The sequence below is a fragment of the Filicampus tigris genome, chromosome 5 (genome assembly GCF_054856515.1).
Source record: "Filicampus tigris isolate MCC_2025a chromosome 5, RoL_Ftig_1.0, whole genome shotgun sequence".
NCBI classification, from domain to species: Eukaryota; Metazoa; Chordata; class Actinopteri; order Syngnathiformes; family Syngnathidae; genus Filicampus; species Filicampus tigris.
Window position 1 is genome coordinate 3,336,646 of NC_141221.1, and position 24,682 is coordinate 3,361,327.

The 24,682-nt window shown below is 42.0% G+C and overlaps 1 protein-coding gene across 2 annotated transcripts; it reads left to right on the plus strand.

Moving 5' to 3' along the window:
- Positions 1–822: 822 nt before the first annotated feature.
- trpv4 (transient receptor potential cation channel, subfamily V, member 4) lies at positions 823–16,515 on the plus strand. Of its 2 annotated transcripts, XM_086031697.1 has the most exons (17): positions 823–1,053; positions 2,097–2,177; positions 3,393–3,844; positions 4,550–4,725; positions 5,320–5,472; positions 6,116–6,256; positions 8,356–8,654; positions 9,865–10,044; positions 10,155–10,313; positions 11,647–11,739; positions 11,839–11,912; positions 12,202–12,367; positions 12,444–12,510; positions 13,452–13,756; positions 14,241–14,368; positions 14,938–15,059; positions 16,264–16,515. In XM_086031697.1, the coding sequence occupies exons 2-17, from the start codon at positions 2,169–2,171 to the stop codon at positions 16,362–16,364; spliced, it is 2,625 nt and encodes an 874-aa protein (XP_085887823.1). In that variant the 5' UTR covers positions 823–1,053; positions 2,097–2,168; the 3' UTR covers positions 16,365–16,515. The 2 variants fall into 2 exon arrangements, with proteins under 2 accessions (XP_085887823.1, XP_085887825.1); XM_086031699.1 differs by lacking the exon at positions 823–1,053 and having other exon boundaries at positions 1,854–2,177.
- The last annotated feature ends 8,167 nt before the right edge of the window (positions 16,516–24,682 follow it).

Consider the following 24,682-nt stretch of genomic DNA (forward strand, 5'->3'; position numbering starts at 1 on the left):
TAACTAATATTATTCATGAAGACACAAATAATGTTAATGATTTCTCACTGTAACTAAAAATGATTTAACAAGGGAGAAAATAAATATCAATATGTAACACTTTATTTGTAAAAAAAAAAAAACTGCAAATGTTTTATCACTTTCTACAACATTCCTAGGCTGCTCATGTGGTCTACTCATTTCGTTTTCTCAGTCTGATCTGCAAAACACATACAGACAATGGTTTATTTTTCACTATCATGAGCTAATTTAGCGTTTTTTTGTTTTTTTTTAAAGATGCACACATGGCCAGTTCAGTCCTGACTCTCATGTCAGAATTAAGCTTGCAGAAAATCTGTGTCCAGGGATTTTTTTCCCCATCTCTGTACGACTTCTATGCAAGTTAAGAAAAGAGGGAAAGTAATTTCGACGCCCCCCAAGTTATCAAAACATGTATTACAGCTAAATGGCAGTAAAATTAATAATAATAATAATAACAATAATAATAACAATAACTTGCTTTTTTACATTAAGTTAATTTTTCACTTTCTACTTTTGTAATTGTTAGGTAAGAAAATTGAATAATCGATCCTACATTTCTATTAAAAAATATATATAATTAATTATAAAATTATAAAAACACTTATGTCCCATTTTGTCTTTTTTTCGCGTTAATGGGATGTCTGAAACGCGGAATCCCCATTAAGGTAAAAAAGGGGGGAAATGACGATGTTTTTCACAGGACAGCGGCAATTTGTTCATTCTTTCTGTTCATGATCAAGAGTCTCCATCTTGCGTGAATTTATGGTACTGCATGTTTCACTGCCGCGTCAGTTCCAACTTTGAAGCCAAGTTAGCAAATGACAACTTTACTCCACCCTAAATCACAGCAAGAAGCGTGCGTTGCTCCGTTGCTTTTCACCGGCAGTTTGGAAGTCTCACTTGGATCGTTTTCTGTCATCAGAAAGCTTTGAAGCTGAAGACTACAATTCAACTTTTTGGTGCGTGTGAAACTGTGGAAATGGTGAAGGAGAATTGAGAAGGCAAAGAAATAAAACCGTCTTGCAGATTAAGGTAAATTACACATTTTGCCGACTTGCTTTTTAACACCAGCGGCTATTATTATATGTGAAAACATTTTAAATAAGAACTTTATTGTTGATTTTTCCTGTTAGTCCTCAGTTTGCTATTTCCCCCAAAGTTTTCGGTTTACATGAGTACTTCTTAAAATTAGGAAAAAGTGTGTTTCTAATATGAAAAATCAATCTGGGGATTAATGGAGATTTGTTTCCCCCTGTATTGTCACATCAGTACAGAGCAAGTAATGTGGTTTATGTCAAAACCTGACACCTTCCCTCTCGAATATCCACTATACAGTGCAGTACTGTAGTTGCAATGTGTGTGCGTGTGTGTGAGCAGTGTACAGGGGCACAGCCAGGGAAAAATTTATTTTGGATCACCACTTCAATTCTGCAGATTGAAAATACTGTTTTTTAGGGCCACTGTCAGCCATCAGCCTTTAGAATCATCATCACATTTGTGTTTTGGGCATCTAATTCGTCAAATCAGCATGGTCATCATCTTTTTGTGTATGTGTGTTTGTGTGTGTTCACTATCAAATGCGAAGTGAAGTGCAACGGCATGATAATCCAGTGTGTGAGTCATGGCTACCCGTCAGAGCCATGCAGCCCAGCCCAGCCCAGCCCAGCCCAGCCCACCCCACAACACCCCTCCTGTGTTTGTCTTGTTCCCTTTCAGGGCTTAGATAAGATTGCATTGACATGAGCCAACACAGGATTTGAGAGGATGCTTTAAGGGAAGACATGTTATAGAAACACTCGTCGGGACCTGCATGTCAGCGACATGTATGTTTATGTTCCCACAGTGACTGAGAAATGGAAGATTACTTGCTGTTTTGAGTAAACCTGTCATGCATTTGAAAGTGCGGATGGTGTGATTCTGCCTGCTGGGCAATCTGACCTTATTGCTTTTGGCATCTGTTTTCCAAATGTTCCAAATGTCAGACAACCAACCCTATTTTATGTTGGTCAGATTTTTTTGAAAGCATTCCTAAAGTTTGATAATTGGCCTTGCAATAACTCTTTGGTATTTTTTAGGTTGAGCCCATGCTTTAGCATCATTTCCACACTGCTTGAAGAGGAATTTACCACGCTGTTGTGATAAAAGGGATGAATGAGGTACGGAAGCCATGAATGCAGTGCACTGCTGGTTTTCACAACAGTTACACATCATGATTTTTTTTATGCAACTGCCCAACTTGAAATTTTATCAAAGTTTGCTGCCTTGAAATTTTGAATTACCCCAACTTTTTATTTCATTTTTTTGGGCACAGTGTGGACATATTCAGGTTCTATTTCTGTTGTTTTATTCTTTAGTTCTTTCTTGAGATGAATTTTGTATTCATGTTGCTGTTTTGCACAAGAGATACTTCAGTTTAACACTATGCAAAGAATGCATTAAAGGGTAAACTAAATCCGTATCTACACCAAGTAGTCCGTGGAAAGAACATTTTGCAACTCCCTTTCACCTGTTTGAACTTGACATTGCGTTAAAAAGCACAAGTACAATGACGTTGTTCATGTTATACCCTGAAATGATTGAATACATAATGAATCCAATATACAAAGTAGTAGCTATTGCAAGTGTGGCTGCTCCATTTGAATATACTGCAGTATATATATTATCTTGCCCATCATAATTCACAAGTGTAAGTAAAGTTAGTAAATACTTCAAAAAAAACAACACAGTATATAGGTGCACTGCCAAATCTCAAAGGTTGCTATGAGTTAAGCAAACACTTTATAAATGGAAAATTCCTCAGTGGTAATGACTTTCCTCACATTTTGTATAAAATCATTCCCAATTTGAGCTCAGTGTATCAGAAAATCGGCAGCGCAAGCTTAAGAATATGTTCTATGCAGGCTCACTAGTCAAAACATGGCATTCTGAATAATATTGCGTTTGTGGAATATGAGTTTAGCAGCAAACTCTAGCCATCTGAGGGGGCGGCCATTTTGCCACTTGCTGTCGACTGCTAATGACATCACATTTGCGCAGGGCTCCGATAACGACCAATCGTGGCTCAGCTTCAGAAAACAGGTGCGCCATGATTGGTTGTTACCTGAGCTCTTGAGCAACTGTGACGTCATTTTCAGTCAAAAGAAATGGCCACGCCCTGAGATGGCTAAAAACATAGCTGCTTAACTCCTATTCCACGAACACAATATTATTCAGAATGCCATGTTTGGATTAAGAGAAGGCGCATAGAACATATTAGCGCAAAGAACGTTTTGGGGGTTGACTGTTTTTGGCAACTTCCTTTTAAGTTTGCCCAAGATATTGCTGAGCTAAATACCTCTTAAGGTTCTGAAGTGTGACCGTTGTTATTGCAGGGTCGCTCTGCTACGACCCTCCTGAGAAGGTGCCACCTCGCCCTGTCCAAGGCCGACACCGTCAGCTCTCTCCCGGCCAACACAACCCTCTCCGTCGATCCCAGCGACGGCAATGTTTCTCAGGCTGAGAACGAGGGGCAGTTCTTGTCGGAGTTCTCCGAATTGTTTGAGAGTGTGGATGGCTCCCCATCTACCCAGGAACCTGGCCAGGATTCAGCCCAGGAACTGGTTCAGCCCGGTCAGCCTGTGGACGGGAGACAAAACCTGCGGATGAAGTTCCAAGGTGCTTTCAAGAAGGGCATTTCAAACCCCATGGATCTACTGGAATCCACCATATATGAATCAAACGTGGTTCCAGGTCCAAAGAAAGCACCCATGGACTCTCTCTTTGATTATGGCACCTACAGAAACACGAGTAACCAGAAACGACGCAGGAAGAAGCTGCCGAGAGGGTGAGAAGGCATTTTTACTAACATTTCAAATGACAGGAACAGACCTCATACATTTCTTTTCATTGGGACAATGCTTGGAAAAATATTGTCCTAAAATACGCCTTCAAGCAGACAGAGGTGTGTCTCATTAACATGAAGTGTGAGCACACACACACACACCCACGTATACACACATACACGCGTACACTATGGGCCTCTTTCATTACTCAAACAGAGCGCATGTTGTTGGTGCCTTCCGTGGCAGTTGAGGTAATATTTAGACAACCGCCTCCACCTAGCACTCTCTTTGCTCATATACAGAGCCCTACACTACAGTATAGGCAAACGTATTGGGACATTTATAGCAACTAGACCTGCAGATTAGAAGTGAAAATGGAAGAACATGCAGAATTGGTCCCTTCCCGTGGGAATTGTTGTTCATTCATCCAGAAGACCAGTTGCTGAAAATTCAGTCATGTCGGACCTGAGAGAAGACATGACTCACAATCTCCGGGTTGCATAAAATGGAGAATACTGAAGGGATGCCATTCTGTGGTCTTTCCGAGCCCTTGCTTTCGGTTTTGTGATTAATTGATAAAAAAAAAAATGTCTCGAAAGCCTTTTGATAGTAGTTTAATTACAGCACTGTGATGAGCTTTATACTGTGTGAAATTGAAGCATCTTGCAGTTGATACATGACAGCGGGTGGTTTCTTTGTCTTCATAGTAAAACAGAGACATCCAATGTGGACGGTCCAAGTGAGGACACCCCAAAGGTTATGAAAGTCTTCAACCGCTCTGTCCTCTTCGAATGTGTGTCACGTGGGGATCCTGACGCATTGGAGGGTCTGCTGGAGTACTTGCAAAGTAATGACAAGAGGCTGACGGATGAAGAGTTCAAAGGTAGGCTTGGGGGTGTCTGCGCTCTCAGGATGTCTACTTACACAGAGCTGGCGGAGAACGAGCCGACAGCGTGAAGCAGAACCCATTGTAATCACCGCCCATGTTGACTTTGTGTTTTCCGCTGATCCGCAGGGTCTTTGCGGTTCTTTGACCCAGATAGATTTGACCGGGAAAGGGCGCTGATGTCATAGACTTTGTCCTACCATGGGCAGTCCCCAGGAAAGCTTCCTGTGAATACTCTAAGCTTATAATAGGGAGCAGAGAAAAATCACAGCAAACTGTGGCCTATTTGAGGTGCTTGCAGACTATTTAAAAATAGAGAAGACATGCCTTGATTTAATCTCTTCAATTTAACCTGAAGCATTGACAAAGATGCTCAAAACATCCTCGTTTTTTTTTGGTATGCATCTCTTTATTCTCTATATGAATGATATACACCAGCTCAAGGATTTAATACAAAAGCCGCATAAAAATGTACCTTATTGCTAAGAGGCAGTTAGAGAAAAAGAGATCCACAAACGATCCATTTATGAAACTTTACTGTGTAACCATAACCACTCCGTATTCTTTGTTTCATTGTCATTTTCCCATTAGAGCCGTCCACTGGTAAGACATGTCTTCCTAAAGCCCTGCTGAACCTCTACAGCGCGCAGAATGACACCATCCCACTGCTGGTGGACATAGCAGAGAAGACAGGAAGCCTGAGGGAGTTTATTAACACGCCTTTCCGGGATGTCTACTACAGAGGTATGACTAGGGCCCATTTGATGGTCTAATTGGAGTCCACCGTCCTTCCACTACCATGTCAAAGTTACCAATCTTTAGAGAGGTGGGTGCGGTCCTATTGTGAGAAAAGGGAAAGTACAGTATTTACAAATGTGCTCAGTGACTATTTACAGACGTAGAAATTTGCTTTATTTGATATCTGCCCTAAAGTTCTCCCCTTTACTGCACTCCTTTCTCAACAACTTGAAAGACATTAAAATCAGCCCGAACATATTTTTTTTCAAGAATATGTTCCCAGCAGGCCCACTAGATGAAACACGGCATTCTGATTAATTTTGCGTTTGTGGAATATAAGTTAAGCAGCAAAATGCACTCGTTTTTAGCCATCTCTGGGGGCGGCCATTTTGTCTTCTGTCGACTGAAAATGACATCACAACTGCTCACAACGACCAATCACGGCTGACCTGTTTTCTGAATCTGAGCCGTGATTGGTCGTTGTGAGCAGTTGTGATGTCATTTTCAGTCGACTGAAGACAAAATGGCCGCCCCCAGAGATGGCTAGAAACGAGTGGATTAACACTTATTAACAAACGCATGTTATTCTGAGAATAGTTTCTCATCGCCAATTTGCACATACGTTGAACATTGTGTGTGTTTTTGTCAGGCCAGATGGCGCTCCACATTGCCATTGAGCGTCGCTGTAAGCAGTATGTGGAACTACTTGTGGAGAAAGGAGCTGATGTTCACGCACAGGCCCGAGGACGCTTCTTCCAGCCCAGGGACGAGGGTGGCTACTTTTACTTTGGTAATAGCCTCTGCCTACTTTAAACTGTGCCTCTTTGTCTCCAACCAACCACTTTCTTAAACCTCAAACTCTTCTTTAAGTCACACAAGACTGTAGACAAGGAGCAGTGTTCAGGAAATGACGCAGAGGTAATGATGTGCTGTGCCTACAGCTTTACCTGGCACTCTTTTCCCACTCTAACTGCATTTAAAGCAGCTGCCAAGGTACAGTAGTACCCTCTCGGTACATGTTCTTGGCAGGGAAACGTAAGTGCCAGCTTTTCACCACTCCTTTTTTTTTTTTTAAATGGCAAATTCAGACACTGCCAGTGTCTTCAACCAAGACTCCACCTTTCGCAAGTGTTCCTTGAAGGCAGCCCTGCAATGTTCCACAAACACATCTGTATAGTATGGCGCGTGTTCAAGTTGAATCCAAAGAAAGGTGTCTGTGTTCACTGTTCAGTAGTGGAAAACAAACATCCTGTGTTGGGAGGCAGGATCTCACTAAGCGCAAAACTCAACACTGCCCTCTGTTGGTAAATGTGGTTCACATACATTGACCAACGACGACAAAAACTACATCCTCTGAAATGTTATACACACAATACCCGTTTTCATAACTTGGCACAACAGCAAAGAGATAATACTGCGAAGAAAAAAAATCACATTACATGTCACTTATTGTTTTTTTTAAGCCACTAGCTAGGTAGCATTGGCTAATGCTTTTTATGCTATCAAAACAATGTGTTCCTATAGATTTGCTAATGTTGTGAAAAGACTCAGAGTATAGCAAATTAGCTAATGGCAACAATTGAAAAAAACATACCTTAGCTAACATACCTTAGCTGTTTGCATTTTTGTCTGATTAGATGGATATTAAAATTAAATAAAGCCTTGGGAATATTTTTCTTGTTGCTGTTGCAATATGGTTGCTAAATGCTCTCTAGTTCACCTGCAGCTGCTGATTTTTCTACCGCCGTTTATAAATCACCAAGATATCAAAAAGATCTCAAACTTTATGACCGTACCTCTCTCTAGTAACGTATTTTTTAAATTGCGTCGTCATCTGTGCAGGTTGAAACAAATTGAGCCTTTAAAGTAAGGATTAAAAGTATCTTCAAATGAGCAGAGTAAAAGTAAATAGTAGTTGCAATGAAAAATACGCAAGTACAGATACATGAAAAATCTACATGAGTACATTTATGAAGTGTTACACTTTGTTACTGTATACCCGGAACAAAGCCACACAAGCGCTGAGCGAATATCGGAACTCCACACAGGAAGGCCGAGATCCAAACCTCAAACCTCTGTAAACTGAGCACATTAATAAATGTATGGATGCTGAAAAAAAATTGGAGAATTATATCGCTGTAAAGTCACTATTTTTATTTGTCAATGAAACAAACCAGATAAGAAGCACCTAATGAAGAAATAGCAGGAGTAGAAGTATATTTACAACATCGCTTTCTCATTATTCTCTGGTAATGATGAACACATGACTGATTCAATATTTCCATCCAACACTGAAAGCAATGAAGCAGCACATTGTGCCTTCTTTCAATTTTGTCTTGTCTCGTCAATATAAAGGCTTGTTCATATTTGATTGTAAATGCATATTTCACTCCTCACCCATCACAGAGGAGATGATTTCTATTTGCACGTAGCACGGTTGTCATTCCCAAATCCCAGCGTGTCCGTGCACAGTGTGAGTAATTTGCTGCGGAGCTTTGCGGCGAGGTGAACAGGAACCTGGCAGGCCTAATGGCTAATGGGATTTGGACTCACGCTAACACTCAGCGTGCATCCGTGCAAATCCATGAAGAGGAGCGTTTCTATCTGAGGTGACAAAGTAATCTGTCACCCATGGCAACGGCTCATTTTCTGCAGCTGCTTTTGGCACTCTGGCCCCATTGCAACCTTCCCTCCAACAACTGCTAATTGTGCTGTTTTCATAGCTGGGATTTAAAGTCCAATCTTTGATCCATGTTTAGTATGCTGTGCAAAAATAAACAGGAGCCAGCAACTGTTCCTAATTAACTCTCGTGTTCATTAGCCGTTATTTTCAAACCGAATTGCTGTCCTCGCCTGTGAATTCAGAATCGTTCCCTCTGCCTCCCGCAGGTGAACTTCCTCTCTCACTGGCCGCATGCACCAACCAGCCTAATATTGTGCACTACCTGACCGAGAATCCACACAAGAAGGCCGACCTGCGGCGCCAAGATTCCCGTGGCAACACGGTCCTGCACGCCCTGGTGCACATTGCGGACAACACCAAGGACAACACCCGTTTCCTCACAAAGATGTATGACCTGCTTCTGATCAAGAGCGCCAAACTGTACCCAGACTGTAGCCTGGAGAAGGTGCTCAATAATGATGGAATGTCTCCACTTATGATGGCGGCCAAACTGGGCAAGATCGGGGTAAGAATCATGGGAAGTAGGACCCAAGTACAACAATTGGGTAAATTCAACTTAGGATCTTCCCCCAACATTGGAATGCTCATTGCATGCAATGCTAACGCAATGAACTGGGGACCATTCCTAAACTGTGTAATTGCACTTTTCATACATGCATAACTAAATACATGACTTGGGTTATATGTAGCATTAGTGCGATCCAGTGAAAACGATAGCAACGATAACAACAACAAAGTCACTCCTTTAAGTTAGTTATAATTTGGGGATGAATTAGGGTTAGGTTTTGGGTCAGAGCAGGGTTGCCAAACTTGTTGTCATTGCGGGCCATATCTTAGTTATTGTTGCCACAGGCGGCCAGTTATAATGGCGATACTGTGAAACTAAGGTATTCTATTTCTATGGCGGAAAGCTAGTCTGGAAAAAATGTCAAGGAAAAATCTGCTTTCTCAGGCACATAAAATTGAAGTTTAGACCTGTGGGTTAGGATGTCATGGTTAATATACTGCATTATTGTCACTGCTGTTTGTTGCATATGATTTTTGACTGTGTTACACCTAAAGGTCAGTGGCAATCATCACCAAAATCAAATCGTCATTGGACCCAGTGTAATTCCAATTTACGTGGAAAATGTAGTGTTTTTTTTAAAAACATTTTTTGATACACATTTGGTACCGCCGCACGGCGATCGACTGGTTAGCACGGTGACAGTGCAGAGGTCGTGGGTTCGAATCCGGCCCTGGCCTTCCTGTGTGGAGTTTGCATGTTCTCCCCGTGCCTGCGTGCGTTTTCTCCAGGTACTCCAGTTTCCTCCCACATCCCAAAAACATGCATGGTAGGTTAATTGGACATTCTAAATTGTCCCTAGGTGTGACTGTGAGTGCGGATGTTTGTTTGTCTCTGTGTGCCCTGCGATTGGCTGGCAACCAATTCAGGGTGTACCCCGCCCACTGCCTGCGACCCTTGTGAGAATGAGCGAATTGGATAATGGACGGATGGATGGACATTTGGTACCTTAATTTGAGGTGCAAAATGATAGGATTAAAAAAATAAAAAATGAATAAAATAAACAGAAAAAAACCCAACAACAACAACGGATCTAATGAATTCAAGTGTTTTTCTGAAGACTTTATAAACAAAGCAAGATTCAGGGACCAAAACACAACGTACCCTCTGTTTCGGTCCTGCATGGAATCATATTAATTTCATTTCACAGGTTTTTCAACACATAATCCGACGTGAGATCAAAGACGAGGACGTCCGTCATCTCTCTCGCAAGTTTAAGGATTGGGCTTATGGACCAGTGTACTCCTCCCTCTATGATTTGTCTTCATTGGACACATGTGGAGGCGAACCATCTGTGCTGGAGATCCTCGTTTACAACAGTCATAGTGAGGTAAAAAAAAAAAAGAAAAAAAAAAAGGCATCTCTCTCTCAGAAATGGAGTTTCCTTCAAGTCCAGGGTATTAAAAAGTCAGAAGACAATGTCCAATGTCCTCTTGTCAGATCCGTCATGAGATGCTGGCAGTGGAGCCCATCAATGAACTGCTGAGGGCCAAGTGGCAAAAGTTTGCAGCTGTGACCTTTTACATCAACGTAGTTTCCTACCTCTTCACCATGATTGTCTTCACCCTTGTGGCTTATTATCACCCGACACAGGGAACGGTGGGTAGAAGAAACTGTGAAAGCCAGTGACTCAACAGCAGGTGCACTCACACAATATAACAGGGAATGATGGTGGGGGGGCCCCAATTTTTCATCAGCGCTACCGAGGGGGCAACATAGGACCATGCACCTCCTAACCAGACGTCTAACAAAAATGCTATTTTAAATATGGACAATATGTGTGCATATGGATTTTTTTTAAATGAACAAATGTACATTATCAGTACATTAACATTATCTTAATATTTCATTTTTTCATAATACATTTCTCAATGCATGTAAAAAAGATCCAGCCTTCAACAACAAAGGGTTTGAACAATCAACGACGACAAAAAAAAACATACTGTGATTTTTTTTTTTTTTTTGTCCAGTGCAAAAAGCTCTTGCGCACAAGAATTACCATTAAAAGACGGCACAAAACTGCTCAACAACAAACCAACATTAAGTGCAAGAACTGTGATTTTTTTTTTTTTTTTTTTTCCTCCCATAAATTAACTCACTCAAAATTGTAGTGTTATTCAGATACTATGTCCCGGTGCAAGCGCAATCAAGCCATGTCCGCCATCTAGTGGTGAATGGTGATGTTACAACTTAAAATCCCACTATTTGCGGAGCATAAGAACCTCCTGCGAATAGCCATAATTCACGTATAATTGAAATACTGCTAAACTGTACCCTGTATCATCAAAACGTTTTAAAATAATATTTTTGTTGAATTTATGCCACATAATCAGTGTTTTTTTTTTAATTCTGCGCACTAGTAAAATAATTTTGAAAAAAACAAAACTAATATTAAAAGGAACTAAAATTTAACTAGAACTTTTTTTGTAGAAACTAAAACCAACAAAAACTAACAAAGCCGCCCTGAAAGCTAAAACGTACTAAATTTAACAAACAAAACTCAAAACGAAATAAAAAACTATAATAACCCTTATTAACTTGAAATGCACTGGAAAAAAAAAGTTCTCCAAAAAAACGCTCATCAACCTCCAATATACGTTTTCCACAGAAAATGGGGTTTGCTTTGCTCCCCCTGAACCCTAATCCGAAACAACCCCCCCCTCAGAAAAAATGATAATCCCGCCCTAAAAACAAAACAAAACAGAAAAAAAAAAAAAAAGGCTATTTAATTCCTCATAGTAGGTTTCATTTTTAGCTATGAGCATGGCTATCATTGTACTTTGTACAGATTTTTATGTAGTTTTGTACAACATATAGGTAGATCTCATTATATTATGCAGGTGCAACTAATATTATGATATTTTTTCATTATACATACTGATTTTACTCCCCTTCTGAATAACTCCTTCTAATCGTCCTGTTTGTCTTGCAGCCCCCGTACCCTTATACAACGTCCAGTGACTACTTGCGGATGGCAGGAGAGGTCATTACATTAGCATCCGGAATCTTCTTCCTTCTAACTAATGTGAGTTGAATTCAAATATTTAACGGCTGCTTACTCACTGGCGTCTTTTATGAGTGTTTGTTGTTGCATTTATGGAAATGTGTCTTCATCTCATTGCAGATTAAGGACCTCTTCTTGAAGAAGTGCCCTGGGGTGAAGTCGTTATTTATTGATGGATCCTTTCAACTGCTGTAGTAAGTCTCACACTACCCCCCGCCCACCCCCCCCACACACACGACTCTTCCTCACATCTTGTGAATTTTTTTCCCCGCGGCAAATTCTGCTTCCTCTTAATTGAATCGTCTTGTTTATCGCCTCCCTGCCATGTTTTCAAGTTTACATCTTTAATTAAAGCCATGATTAAAAGACAGGGCACTTGAATGTTGAACACCTTTGTACATTTGTTGATATGTGTCTCTGCGCGGTGTTGTCAGACTTCAGCGCTGCAATCCTTGACACGCTTTCTTTTCTGTGTCCTTTTAGTTTCGTCTACTCCATACTGATCATAGTCACAGCCGCTCTCTACTTGTCTGGCATTGAGGCTTATGTCTCCGTGATGGTCTTTGCTCTTGTCCTGGGCTGGATGAACACACTTTACTTCACCAGAGGCCTTAAGCTCACTGGTACCTACAGCATCATGATACAGAAGGTGGACGCCATTGCAGGGAAATCATAAAACCCTCAAATACTAGTCCAACTAAGACGTGTTTGTGTTTGATCCCCAGATTCTTTTAAAAGACCTGTTCAGGTTCCTACTGGTATACGTACTCTTCATGATCGGTTACGCGTCTGGTAAGATGACCCTGAACCTGAATGAGTAGCTATTTTACAAACTTCTATTTGGCAAATAAGTTATTTATTTGCTGGTAAAATGACTTCCTTTCATTCTTCAGGCTCAGCCAGTATACACTAACCAGCCTCTGTATTAGAACCACCTTCATATTCAATCTAACAATTTTCCACCAGAAAGTTAAATGACTGCAGTAAGTCTATTAACGACAAAAGTACTGGTGGCCTATCAGTCATTTATTATTGTCATTACATTGTACATGTGCAATTATTAAAATTATTTATAAGAACATGTTCCATGCGGGCCCACCAGGTGAAACATGGCAGTGATTAATATTGCGTTTGTGCAATATGAATTAAGCAGTAAAATCCACCCGTTTTTGTCCATCCCGTGACAAAATGGCCGCCCCCTGAAGTGGCTGAAAACAGGTGGATTTGGCTGCTGAACTCATATTCCACAGACGCAATATACATCAGACTGCCTAGTTTAGACTAGTGAAAGCGCAGAGAAAATATTATTGTCAAGGATTTCGGGGGTGGGGGGGGGGGTGGACTTCCACTTTAAAGTAGAAGTCAACCCAAACATATTTTTTTTCAAGAATATGTTACCAGCTGTCCCACGAGTTGAAACACGGCATTCTGATAAATATTGCATTTGTGGAATAAGTGTTAATCCTCTCGTTTTTAGCCATCTCTGGGGGCGGCCATTTTGTCTTCTGTCGATTGAAAATGACACCGCGACCGCTCACGACGACCAATCACGGCTCAGATTCAGAAAACAGCTCAGCCGTGAGTGGTCGCTGTGAGCGTTTGTGATGTCATTTTGAAGACAAAATGGCCGCCCCCCCCCCCCCCCGTGTTTCAACGGTTTGGGTTGACTTCCGCTTTAAGAACTGAAAACAGAATGTAAATAAGTGAAAAGGCTATTTTCTAACCCTGCATAGCCCTGGTATCCCTCCTCACCGTGTGCCCTCCCCTGGGGACGGCCTGTGACGGAGGCTGCCCGACGTACCCCAAGTGCAGGGACCCCGACACCTTCAGTATCTTCCTACTGGACCTTTTCAAGCTGACCATCGGGATGGGAGAGCTGGACATGATCCACAGTGCTCAATACCCGGCAGTTTTCCTCATTCTATTAGTGACGTACATCATCCTCACCTTTGTGCTGCTGCTCAACATGTTGATCGCCTTGATGGGGGAGACGGTGGGCCAGGTGTCGAAGGAGAGCAAAAAGATCTGGAAGCTGCAGGTCAGTTCCTTCTTCTTGAAAGAAAAACACGGAATCAAATCAAATCATAGAAAAAAAACTCACATACTGTAGCTTTATCCATGCATGTTACCTAATTGTTGTTCACTTTATGTCATGTTCTCAGTCTATGGGCTTCGAATAGACGCATTTATGTTTATTAAGTAAATTTAGCCCTTCATTTTGCATGGAATCATATTTTGTGCCATACGCATAAGTTGAAATAAACATCATAAGCGTCACAAAGGTAGCAGAACCATGACATGTTCTCACTCAATCCAGCATATAAACATAATGATAATGGTGAAAAATATTATATTGGGCATATTGTAACATGATATCATCATAAAAATAGTAGTAATGGAAATGTTGAAATGGTTGCAAAACAAATAAAGAGGGTTGTAAAATACTGTAACAATTTTCTTTGTTTCTTCACTTCCAGGTATTTCAATCAAATAAAAAATCTAATAACAATGTCTCTTTGCAGTGGGCAACAACCATCTTGGATATCGAACGCTCTTTCCCAGTTTGTATTCGCAAGTCATTTCGAGTCGGCGAGATGGTTACTGTCGGCAAGAACTGGGATGGAACACCTGATCGACGATGGTGCTTCAGGTCCTTTTTATTTTGCAGTCATAATTCCAGACTTGTAATAATGTTGGTGTTCTATTGAGTCGTGGGCCACGTGTACACTACCGCAAGTAAAGTTACCGTAGTAGAATTTGCGTCCATCAAGGCAGACTCTGCACCAATGTACGGCTAATTATATACTCCAACGTAATTTTGGAATTGTGTGGGGAAAAAACAAAAGTAGATTTAGATTCAAAGATTGTTGTAATAGCTCTCTTTGACCCTGGAATTCTTTTCCTGTAAAATTGCCCACATTTTCCATAATTGATTGTGGATAATCGTATTTTACAATTACAGTTTTTCTCCGAAGTTTGGAAATAATATTTACTTGAATACGATTCTTTTCCTGCGTAATACAACTGTTGAACAATGCACCAAAGACGTACAACTAATATGGTATTTGAATTTAGCTTTGCAATGTGCGCAAATTAATTTGGATTTTGCCAAAGAGCTGTCGGGCTCCACTCTCGAAATATTGGTATATTCATGCTCTAAATTTGCAGGTTCTAAATAGGAAGCTTCAAAACTAAACGTACCAAAACATGTTTCAACAGGGTGGATGAGGTGAACTGGTGCCACTGGAATCAAAACCTGGCAATAATCAATGAGGACCCAGGCAAGAATGAGACCTGCCAGGCCAACGGCCTTCAACAAAGTGTCAGAGGCTTGAGGAGGGGTGAGATTCTTGCTGCACTTCATGAATAGACAGTCAATGCACAAGAGCCTTTTCACAGAATTGGTGCCATAATAGCATAATAGCTTTTAGAGATAGACCGATATTTTTTTTTTTTCAGGGCAGATACCGATTATTAGTAGTCGAGGAGGCCGATAACCGATATTTGGAGCCGATATTCATTTTCAGTAAAAAGGAAAATATTGGGCATCAAAAAATAAAACAAATTAAAACTCTTAACTGTGTTGAAATGCCTTTACGCTTGTTTGGTGAACTTTTTTTTTTCAGATTTGCATCATGTTGATGTTTTTTATTATACATTTTTGATGATATGCATCTTTTTTTGTAAAATTACAACAAAGTTCAGGGAGCTCCCAGGGTCATCAGCATGTCTTCAAAAATTACATGAAAACTTGCTCCCTGTAGTTTTCGACAATAAATAAAGTTCTCCAAAATTTCAAAATGACATAAATGTTAAAATTTCACTTACCTTTGTTTTGATTTCAAACAAAACCAAAAGGTGCAGAGTGTTCCCAGGGTCCGTCGAATCTCTAATAAAATTTAAACAAATAGTTCCTTGAAGTTAACACAGTTTTAAGTTGATTTATTATCGGTCATCAGATTTAAAAAAAAAAAAAAAAAAAAAGGCCGATACCGATATTCATCACAATGCCGAATATCGGCGCCGATAATTGGCCCGGCTAATCGGCCTATCCCTAATAGCTTTGGTGCTCAGAGGGGCCGTTACGACTGTGAACCCATATAAATGTGTGACCGCCTTATAATAACACGTATACACAACAAATTCATGGATAACTAGCTTTGAAATCCGAGGCCAATAAATAGTTTGTTCAACTATTTTTCACTTTATTTTAAAGGGGGGATTGGTAACAAATACTTGCAATATCTCATATGTGGTGTAAAATGTGAAGTCAGTTTGAAAGAAACACGCTAAGTCAACACACATGATTTGCCTTGGCGGGCCACATAAAATGACGCCGCGGGCCGGATCTGGCCCCCGGGCCTTGAGTTTGACACCCGCGCTTTGCAGGATAAGCGGCGTGGAAGGTGACACATGACACTCTATTATATTTCCTGGGGATGCAAATGGCACCAATTTGGTGGAATGACCCTCAAGCACACTCCACACCACCCTCTGATGAATTACAGAATAAAGCAAGGCCTTTCTTTGTGTGTCCCACTTCAGACCGCTGGTCCACCGTGGTCCCACGGGTGGTGGAGTTAAGTCGGGGTCCGCGGCCTCGCGATCTAGTGATAGAGATGGAGCCCCTTACGTCCAGGCATTGAAGGCCACAGAGGACTCGCGCTGTGGTTCCGCTCACAAGACAACGAGAGTTCGGTGTGCATATGAAGGAGATCAACCATTAAAGTGCACTCATTTGCACATCTTACATTTTTTATTCATGGGACCTAATTGTAAATATTATCTCTATTATGATTATTGTATATTACCTCGCAGAGGGATTGTGAGGTGCCCTCGTAAATTGGACAATGGATGTGCAGCATGTCCAATAATCTGTCAACAATATTAATGAAGCGATATCGCTGTAATATATGTCAAGAAACACATCATAAAAATATTCCGCATTGTTGCATTTTACTCAGGGACTTTTTACAGTCAGAGTACTATATTCCCAAAATGGAGTCCTCCCGAATCCTGATTACTGTATCATTGCACTAACAGTGCAAACATTGTTTAAAATCTATCAACTAGACAATATCAGCAGGAAGAAAACACAGAAATAAATATTTATCCAGTTTAGCATTGTTAGTGTGGCTTCATTATTATGTTAGTGACCTCTATATGATGTGAATTTGGCCAGAGAGTGCCCATGCTTGTTGTAGTCATTTCTGTATGGTATTAATAATATAGTTTTAAAAACCAGTTTTAAACCCGGGCTGCCAGCTTAGGCAGGCAGCTTATATCGGAGCTAAACAATGCATTGTGCTCATTCCCAATATACTTATTATTGTCGCAAAACACGGTCATTGTTCTGCAAAAAAAGGGGCCTGATGAGCAAGGTTACAGTTGTCAAGCAAGGAGTAGACAATGGCCTTACGTGTTGTGCTTAGTCTTTGAATGTCCCCAGTTATTATGCTCCTCGCAGCTGTGCGATATTTGCATAATCAACGCAGAGGCCTCGCCTCTATTTGCTAGACTATGTTCGGTGCGTTTGGCTCCTTGCCCTGTGCAACATTTTTTTTTTTTTTTTTTTTTTTGCGCTTCCTATTTATGCTGCCTATACTGTCTGTATTTGCGTTATTGTGCTTTCATTTGAGCAGTTAAAGAGGTATCGATCGAGTTCAGTTCACATTTCGCATTTGTTTACATTCTTGTTATGGATATGTTTTGTACAGTTGGTCACAAAGAACAATAAACAGAGAGAGGTTTGACATCAAATGTGTATTTCGTATGCATGCACGTGCATGTGCAGTTGACACGGTCCGATAAACGAACCAGATGTGGATGCCACAAACGCAGACTCAGATAAACTACGACACAAAAATGTTTATTTACAGAAAAACAAAGGACCGACAAAGTACAACTGTGTACCCCACATCTTGCCAGTCAGCTGGGATAGGCTGCGGCTCACGCCGTTTCCCAATTTTAGTTATTTATTTTATTAAACCTTTATCCATCCAAGTAAGAAAAGATCGAGAAAAGATTCTTATTTGCAATGCCGTCCTGTCTGCAGACAGCAGAGTAAAACAAAAGACATAATGACCTAATGAGGACCAAACCAACCAACCAATTTATAAAATAGATGGCTGAACAACGATAACGATGAAATAAATCATTATATTAAATTAATATTTCGTGGTAAAAAAAAAATATGACAAATTTCCAGAATTTTCCCTATTAAAAAAAAAAAAAAAAGATTCCCTGTAGTTTCCTTTTGTCATTGAGGGTTTCTGCTGTTCTTGCTGATTGCCTGCTGGTGGCAGTAGAGGTCTGTAATGTAGCACTTAGCACGAGGACTAAACTAGAGGAAATTACAGTAATACGAGCAGGCTGTTGAGTGCTCTTTCGAATCTCATAGGTATGATTTTTTTTTTTTTTTTCAGTGCATACTCTCATTACCATAATGACAAATAATTTATAAAAGGATGCACACCGTCTAAATACTTTTCTGCCAAACCATCGGTGACCTCAAAGTAACACCTGGCCGATAATTACCGGCTTTTGCCTTCTTAATGAAAGCACACGCTAGAAACCATTTATGCAGTGCTTCAGCGCATTTCACCTTTAATTATTATTCATCACCTTTCCTCCTCCTCTTCTTCTTCCTTTTTTTTTTTTTTTTTAAATATGCTCCAAAGGTGATTCTCACTCAAGATATCTAGGGGCACAACCCGGAGCCCTCGACCCCCCTCCACTTGCTCTCATCTCTCTCGGCCAGCAGCGCTGAAGGACATGCAGGGAATCTCTTGCCACCTCAGAAGAGAAGAGGCTAATCCTCTTTGCCCCAACTTTAACTGGGCCACTAATCCTGCAGGTTTATCTAAGCAGCAAGCACCTAGTGCTGCTGACAACTTGGCCTGCCCTCCTCTCTGCAGCCCCTTAAGTAGGCCAGGCCTCGGTCCTGCAAGTATCACTGTCAGCAACTCTCTGGAGATGCACGCTTGCACAGGAAATGCGTGCAGTTGACAAAATACGCGCGCTTGCCGCGACAAATGCGTGTCGACCAATACGTTCACTATATGTGGTCGACTCTCAAACTGCAAATGAGGGAGAGCTGTGGTCGACTCTCAAACTGCAAATGAGGGAGAGCTGATATAAGCTCGGCAACTGGCAGCACAAAATGTTCAGCCATTGTCCAGCTAGTTAAGCTTTAAGGTGTTTAGGCTGATAAGTAGCGCACAGATTCTTTGCTGGGATTTAGCCGACACATTTACGCACGGCGCCATGTCGCTGACCGGCCCAGCTGGTCCCGGTGCAATTTCCACCGTCGCAGCATCAGAATCATGCACTAAACTCAAGAAGGAGACAGCTCCCAGAACAGCACGGTTTAATTTTCTCTTTGCAGAAATAATTGCGCGAAATACTTCCCATCATCCCCGGTGAAATATTACACCGAGGTGCGGTATTTCTAAATTGAACGAGCAATCACTGGGAGCACTGGGAGACGACGAGCCACAGACGTATTGCTTGCGTAGCCTGCGAGATGACCTTTCAAGTTCTTCGGAGATGAAACGAGGTCACTGAACCCAAAATGATTCAGGGTGTCTAAAGTGACAGGCGAGGGCACGCTGGCGTCGCGGTGTCAGTCTGCCGCTGGGCCTCCATCGGCATTTCTCATGATTTATTGTTAAATTGCCAGCGAGTCAATGTGGCGTGCAGGTGAATGAGTTTTGCTAATAAGAGAAGCGTTTCTGCTCCACGGAGCTCTTTTTCTGTTCGAGTGAGCGTGCATGAAATCAGTGTGCAGTCTCCCAGTAACGCACGCTCTGGTGCGGAGGGGCGGCCTCATCAGTCTCCAGCTTATCTGATGTTTTTAGGTGGGCGGAGAGCTTGTGAGTGAGGAGACAAAAGAGGGGAAAGCATTCGTATTAATAGTTGCTGAAGGTTCCGTGCTGTTTAAACAGGAAGTGTTGTTACAACAAAATGTTGTTACCATACCAATGTAGCAACAATGTTTGTTCACTATGTGCACTTTTAATAATTACTGTATTTCACGAGTCGTCTTTGTCCTTTAAAACAGTGGTCGCCAACCTTTTTTTTCTGCCACCGACCCGTTCATACAACAAGTAAAAGATAAAATCTTTCCAAATACGTCTGTTTATTTTATTCCGTTGCTATCTGTATTTTGGTTGGTTCATACATAACAGACAATCGGGAGTTTTAGGGTCGTTTTATTACCTGACATGTTTCGGCGTGTACTTCCGCTTTCATCAGCGTGTCACTGGTGTGGTTGTGACGCGTCATTATCAGCTGATGTTCCATGAGGGCGTGACTTATCATTTGCTAGCTTGTGCATTTAAAGCAGCACTTGGCAGGAAATCGACCTTTCATAAAAAAAATTCACAACTCTTTTGATGAAACATTGACTTAAAGGTAGTTTAATGGGACTTTTGTCATGCCCTGGGGGGGGGGGTCTGTATTGTTTTTATTCGCACTAAGCAACTTTGAGGAGGATGGAAGCAACCCTTGCACACCAAAAAAATACAAATGTCCTCAACTGCTTTACGGCATTCTCACTTACACCTTGCGCTATAAGGACGGAGGTCGATTTGAACGTCTACACGCTATTACTAGTGTCATGGCAGAACCCCCCAAAAAAACAAAATTATTTTGAAACAAAATTCGATTCGTTACCTCATCGCTATTCATCTTTCACACAGCCACTGGAAATAGAAATGCAATTCAGTCCAACTTGCAGGCCGGCGAGAGCTCGGGATTTCACGACACTACGCGCTGGCCTGGCGCGCATGGGAAATGTGGTTGACTTTTGTCAAAACACTACTGCTTTTGTCCACATGGCGCCGCCATAATCAACAAAAACTGACATATGACAGTGTTGCTTTAATATTAGCGTTACGAGACGGAGACAACTTGACATGCGATAGGAGTCAGTCATAGATGGATGTAGCGGAGAGAATCCGGTCACTTTTCAAAATAAAATGTTTTTCAGCCTCGGATAATAAATGAACCGCAAGTACTGTATGTTTTTTTTTTCTTTTCATCTGTTTGACCCGCAGCAGCCCAGGTCCAAAGTAGCCTGAGGCCCGGTACCGGTACACCAGAAGAGAAAAAGACAAGAACAGGATCATAATATGAGTTGGATAAAAAAAATAATATCCAGATCAGAAATCTAGATTATGCTCATGACCAAAACGGCAAATATTTTTCATTCACATCTCTATGACAAATTCTTACCGTCTAATGCCGCTTTCTTGTATCATCAAGTTTAAATAAATAATAATGGGTTCAAGAGCACCTGGACTTGTCTTTTATACTTGTATTAGGATATGTTTTGTTCTTGTTTCATGCAGATGAATAATTATGTTATGATTTGTGCCAATTGCAATTTTAAAGCTGAAGTCAACCCGAACATTTTTTTTCAAGAATATGTTCTATGCAAGCCCACTAGTAGAAACAGGGCATTCTGATGAATATTGCGTTTGTGGAATAAGTGTTAATCCACTTATTTTAACCATCTCTGCGGGTGTCCATTTTGTCACTTCTGTCGACTGAAAATGACATCACAACTACTCAGGGCTCAGGTAACGACCAATCACGGCTCAGATTCAGAAAACAGGTCAGCCGTGATTGGTCGGTGTGAGCGGTTGTGATGTCATTTTCAGTCGACAGAAGACAAAATGGCCGCCACCAGATGGCTAAAAACGAGTGCATTTTGCTGCTTAACTTATATTCCACACACACAAACATGGGAACGTATTTTTGGAAAAAATATGTTTGCGTTGACTTCCGCTTTAAGAATTGCAATTATCTTCCTTTGAAGAGACTTGTGTGCGCTTTATCTTGACCACTTTGGCCAGTTGCATGCAAAGAGATTTAGCTTTTCTTGGCCTCAGTGCTTAGAACACTGTCACCAAATCCTCATACAAGCTCATGAAAAGAGTATGAGGAATGCCTTCTGTCTTACTGTCGTCATTTTAAGATGGGCTAAATAAAAACTGTGTATCCATCATATGGTGTTGAACCTTTCAGCAAACCATAACCAGCAAAGGTGGAAAAGGTCATGTGAGGAGCAGGAGTGTGGCGCTCAACATATGGTGCAGATGTGTGTCCTAACTAAGATTAATATGCTTACCTTCATTACAGTACGGATAGCAAAAGACGGAGCGAGGGGCCGACCAAGCAGAGCGACAGAACGGGCCCACGTAGGAGTCATTTGCTTTATTCACTTATGTCAAGCAATTACACGTAAGAGAGGAGGAGAGGTCCAATGAATAGCAAACTTCTACATTTCAGTCCTGAGATTGACAAAAAAGCAGGGGGCAGAGCGCGCCCCTGGAATGGCGGCGGGACTGCGTGGCAGTTAGAGCAAATCCAAGATGACGCCTGTGGGGAGATTAGGAGGAAATTGCACGGCTGCGCAAGGAAAGAAGGTAAGCAATCATTCGGATGCTTGGCTGTATAGGCACATTGAAAAGTTGAACCCCCCCCGCCTCCCCTGCGACATTTAAAAAAAAAAAACAAAGATTTGTTCCATTTTAACACCTCTTATTTTGTCCAAGACATATCACTTCCCAAAAAAGTGGCGCATTCTTTTACATGTTTTCATCCCGAGGAGACACCAACATAAATACACCACAGCAGGGAGAACAATAAGAGAGATTATTTATATATATTTCCCATTTCCATATATATTATTTTCTCAAGGTTGCCATATCCTCAGACTTGGACATTGTTGGTGCATTTGAGATCATCCGGGAAAGAAAGCAGCCCTGTTTGCCCATAGGAACATTGCACGCAAACAATAAAAGAAACAGGAGGGGGAAAAACTGCAAACCCTCCAGACTTTTTATATTTGGATTGGATATAGACATCCGCATAAGAATATTTGGAGGCAATAAGCTTCTTCAGCTGAACCTATATAGTTCTGATGATGCCTAAGACCGTCCTAAGCTCCTGCTGGATAGGCATTTTGAGGTGAGTTTGTGATTTATGTGCTTGTCTATGAATGTACATTGTACAGCATACGAAAAAAAAACACAAAAAAAAAAACATATTGGAGGGGGTGCACATATTTTGCACATATTTGTCCAAACAAGCATGTAAATGATTGATGAAAGTATTTTCTTGCGTGGTGGGAACCAAAGAGTGGCCCTATGACATCATCTACTTCTGCCAGTAATCGACATCGAGAGGGGGGGGTGTTAGGAAGGCACCCTGGAGGCCCGAGTTGTAACCCCCCCCCCCCCCGATATACATACACACACACACACACACACACAAACAGACACTTTAGCATGTGTAGGCTGGAGAAGCGGCGCCAAGACTCGACAGAGTGAGCAGCTGCCATTGTTTTCTTCAACGCCGCGTCCCTTATGGCCCCTTGTTTTTAACTGGCCCCGCTTCCCTCTCAGGTGCATAAAATGCAGCAGAACCTTTGCTAAAGGTCTTCGTGGGATTCACAAAAAGGATCTTTACAAGGAGCGCAAGTCAATTTCTCTCCACGTTGCCCTCGGGCCATCCCGGTTGAGCATCTCGCTGCCCTTGAAAACAGGTTAGCAGTCGATAAGTTTTATGGATCTAAACGTCCTCATTCACATGGTGCTCACATCTGTCCTTTCCTGGGCAACGTAATTGGCTTCCAGCATTTAAAACTTAATTGATTTACTAGAATGTGATACATGGAGGCACAATATGCCTTTCGGGATGATTTGAATGGAGCTCGAATTTGAATATGAGGCCGACCGAGCCGACCGAGCCGGAGAGGGGCATCTGATAGCGGCACCATGCGGGAACATGGCAATTATCCTGATTACTGATGCTTCGAGGCTTTTCCGACCCCAAAATCCCTCCCTGTATCTTGCCTCGCTCCGCTCGGAAATCTGTCACGTAGCGCGGGGCCCTCCCCAGCCAAGCGGGGAGCAACCGTGTATAATCCTACAGAAAACAAATCCCCCCCCCCCCCCCCCCCCCCCCCGCCCCGATCAAACACAGCCGGCTTTCAAGGCCGATGAGCCCGGGCGCCATGGTGGGCCAGCGGAGACTGGGCTTTAGCCGTCAAACGATCCCCCCCCCCCCCCCGACCCCCCACGCCACCCGCCCAATCTCTCCCACCCGACCCCGCTGTCCTCCCCTTCAATGGCGGGCAGTCATAACCTTCAGTTTGTTTTAAGTACTGCTGAACCCTGTTGGCCTTGGACGGGGGGGGGGGGGGGGGGGGGGGGGGGGATAATGACGTGCCATATGCCACTCCGCCTCTGCAGCTGAGTGAGCCGTACATGGATCGGCTCAGGCGCAAATCAATTTGAAATGTAATTCTATTATTCTAACGTAGCCTAAAGCGTGCATTGTCCATATCGGGGAGCTTGGTTACAGCATGGCCGAGATGCATCTCAACAAAAGGCGCTTGTTGACGGAGTCTGGAACAACTAGCCACAAAGTGACGCCAAAGAACTACTTTCTTTCAATATACTGTAAATGCATGTGAATTGACGGTCTTTCCTCTCTAATTACTGTACTCCTCTCTGTACCTTACAGGAAATCCATTCCTATTTGAAAAGGGTTTGATTTCAACCCTGCGTGTCGACTGAATACTCTCCACTGGTACTGTCACCCAATACTCCCATTAGCTGAGAGGACGGCTGCCCCGGACCTCCGCTGGTGGGAAAGGCCAGACGCCAGAATCTCCACCGCCTCAAGTGTTGGCTCTTGACTTCAACGTCATGTGACAGGGTTTAAGGCTCGGATGCAGAAGCCAAACGGAGGGGATTTAGGGACAGGATGTATCTGTAAATCTGTCAAAATATTTCTACAAGACAGAAAATATGGCAGAATCAGACCGCGGCTGGGGCATTAAGCCGTTGAAACAACGTGTTTTTTCCTCTATTTATTCATTTTTTTTTATTGGAATGTTAAGGAGGCTTACTGTACAAAACGTAAGCTTCGGGGCTTGGTGTTCTTGTTA

What these genes read in the sequence shown, in the direction of transcription:
- trpv4 (XM_086031697.1), top strand. An exon ending in GACGGATGAAGAGTTCAAAG is followed by an intron (nt 4,726 to 5,319) that starts GTAGGCTTGGGG and finishes TTTTCCCATTAG; the next exon opens with AGCCGTCCACTGGTAAGACA. An exon ending in TCTTCTTCCTTCTAACTAAT is followed by an intron (nt 11,740 to 11,838) that starts GTGAGTTGAATT and finishes ATCTCATTGCAG; the next exon opens with ATTAAGGACCTCTTCTTGAA.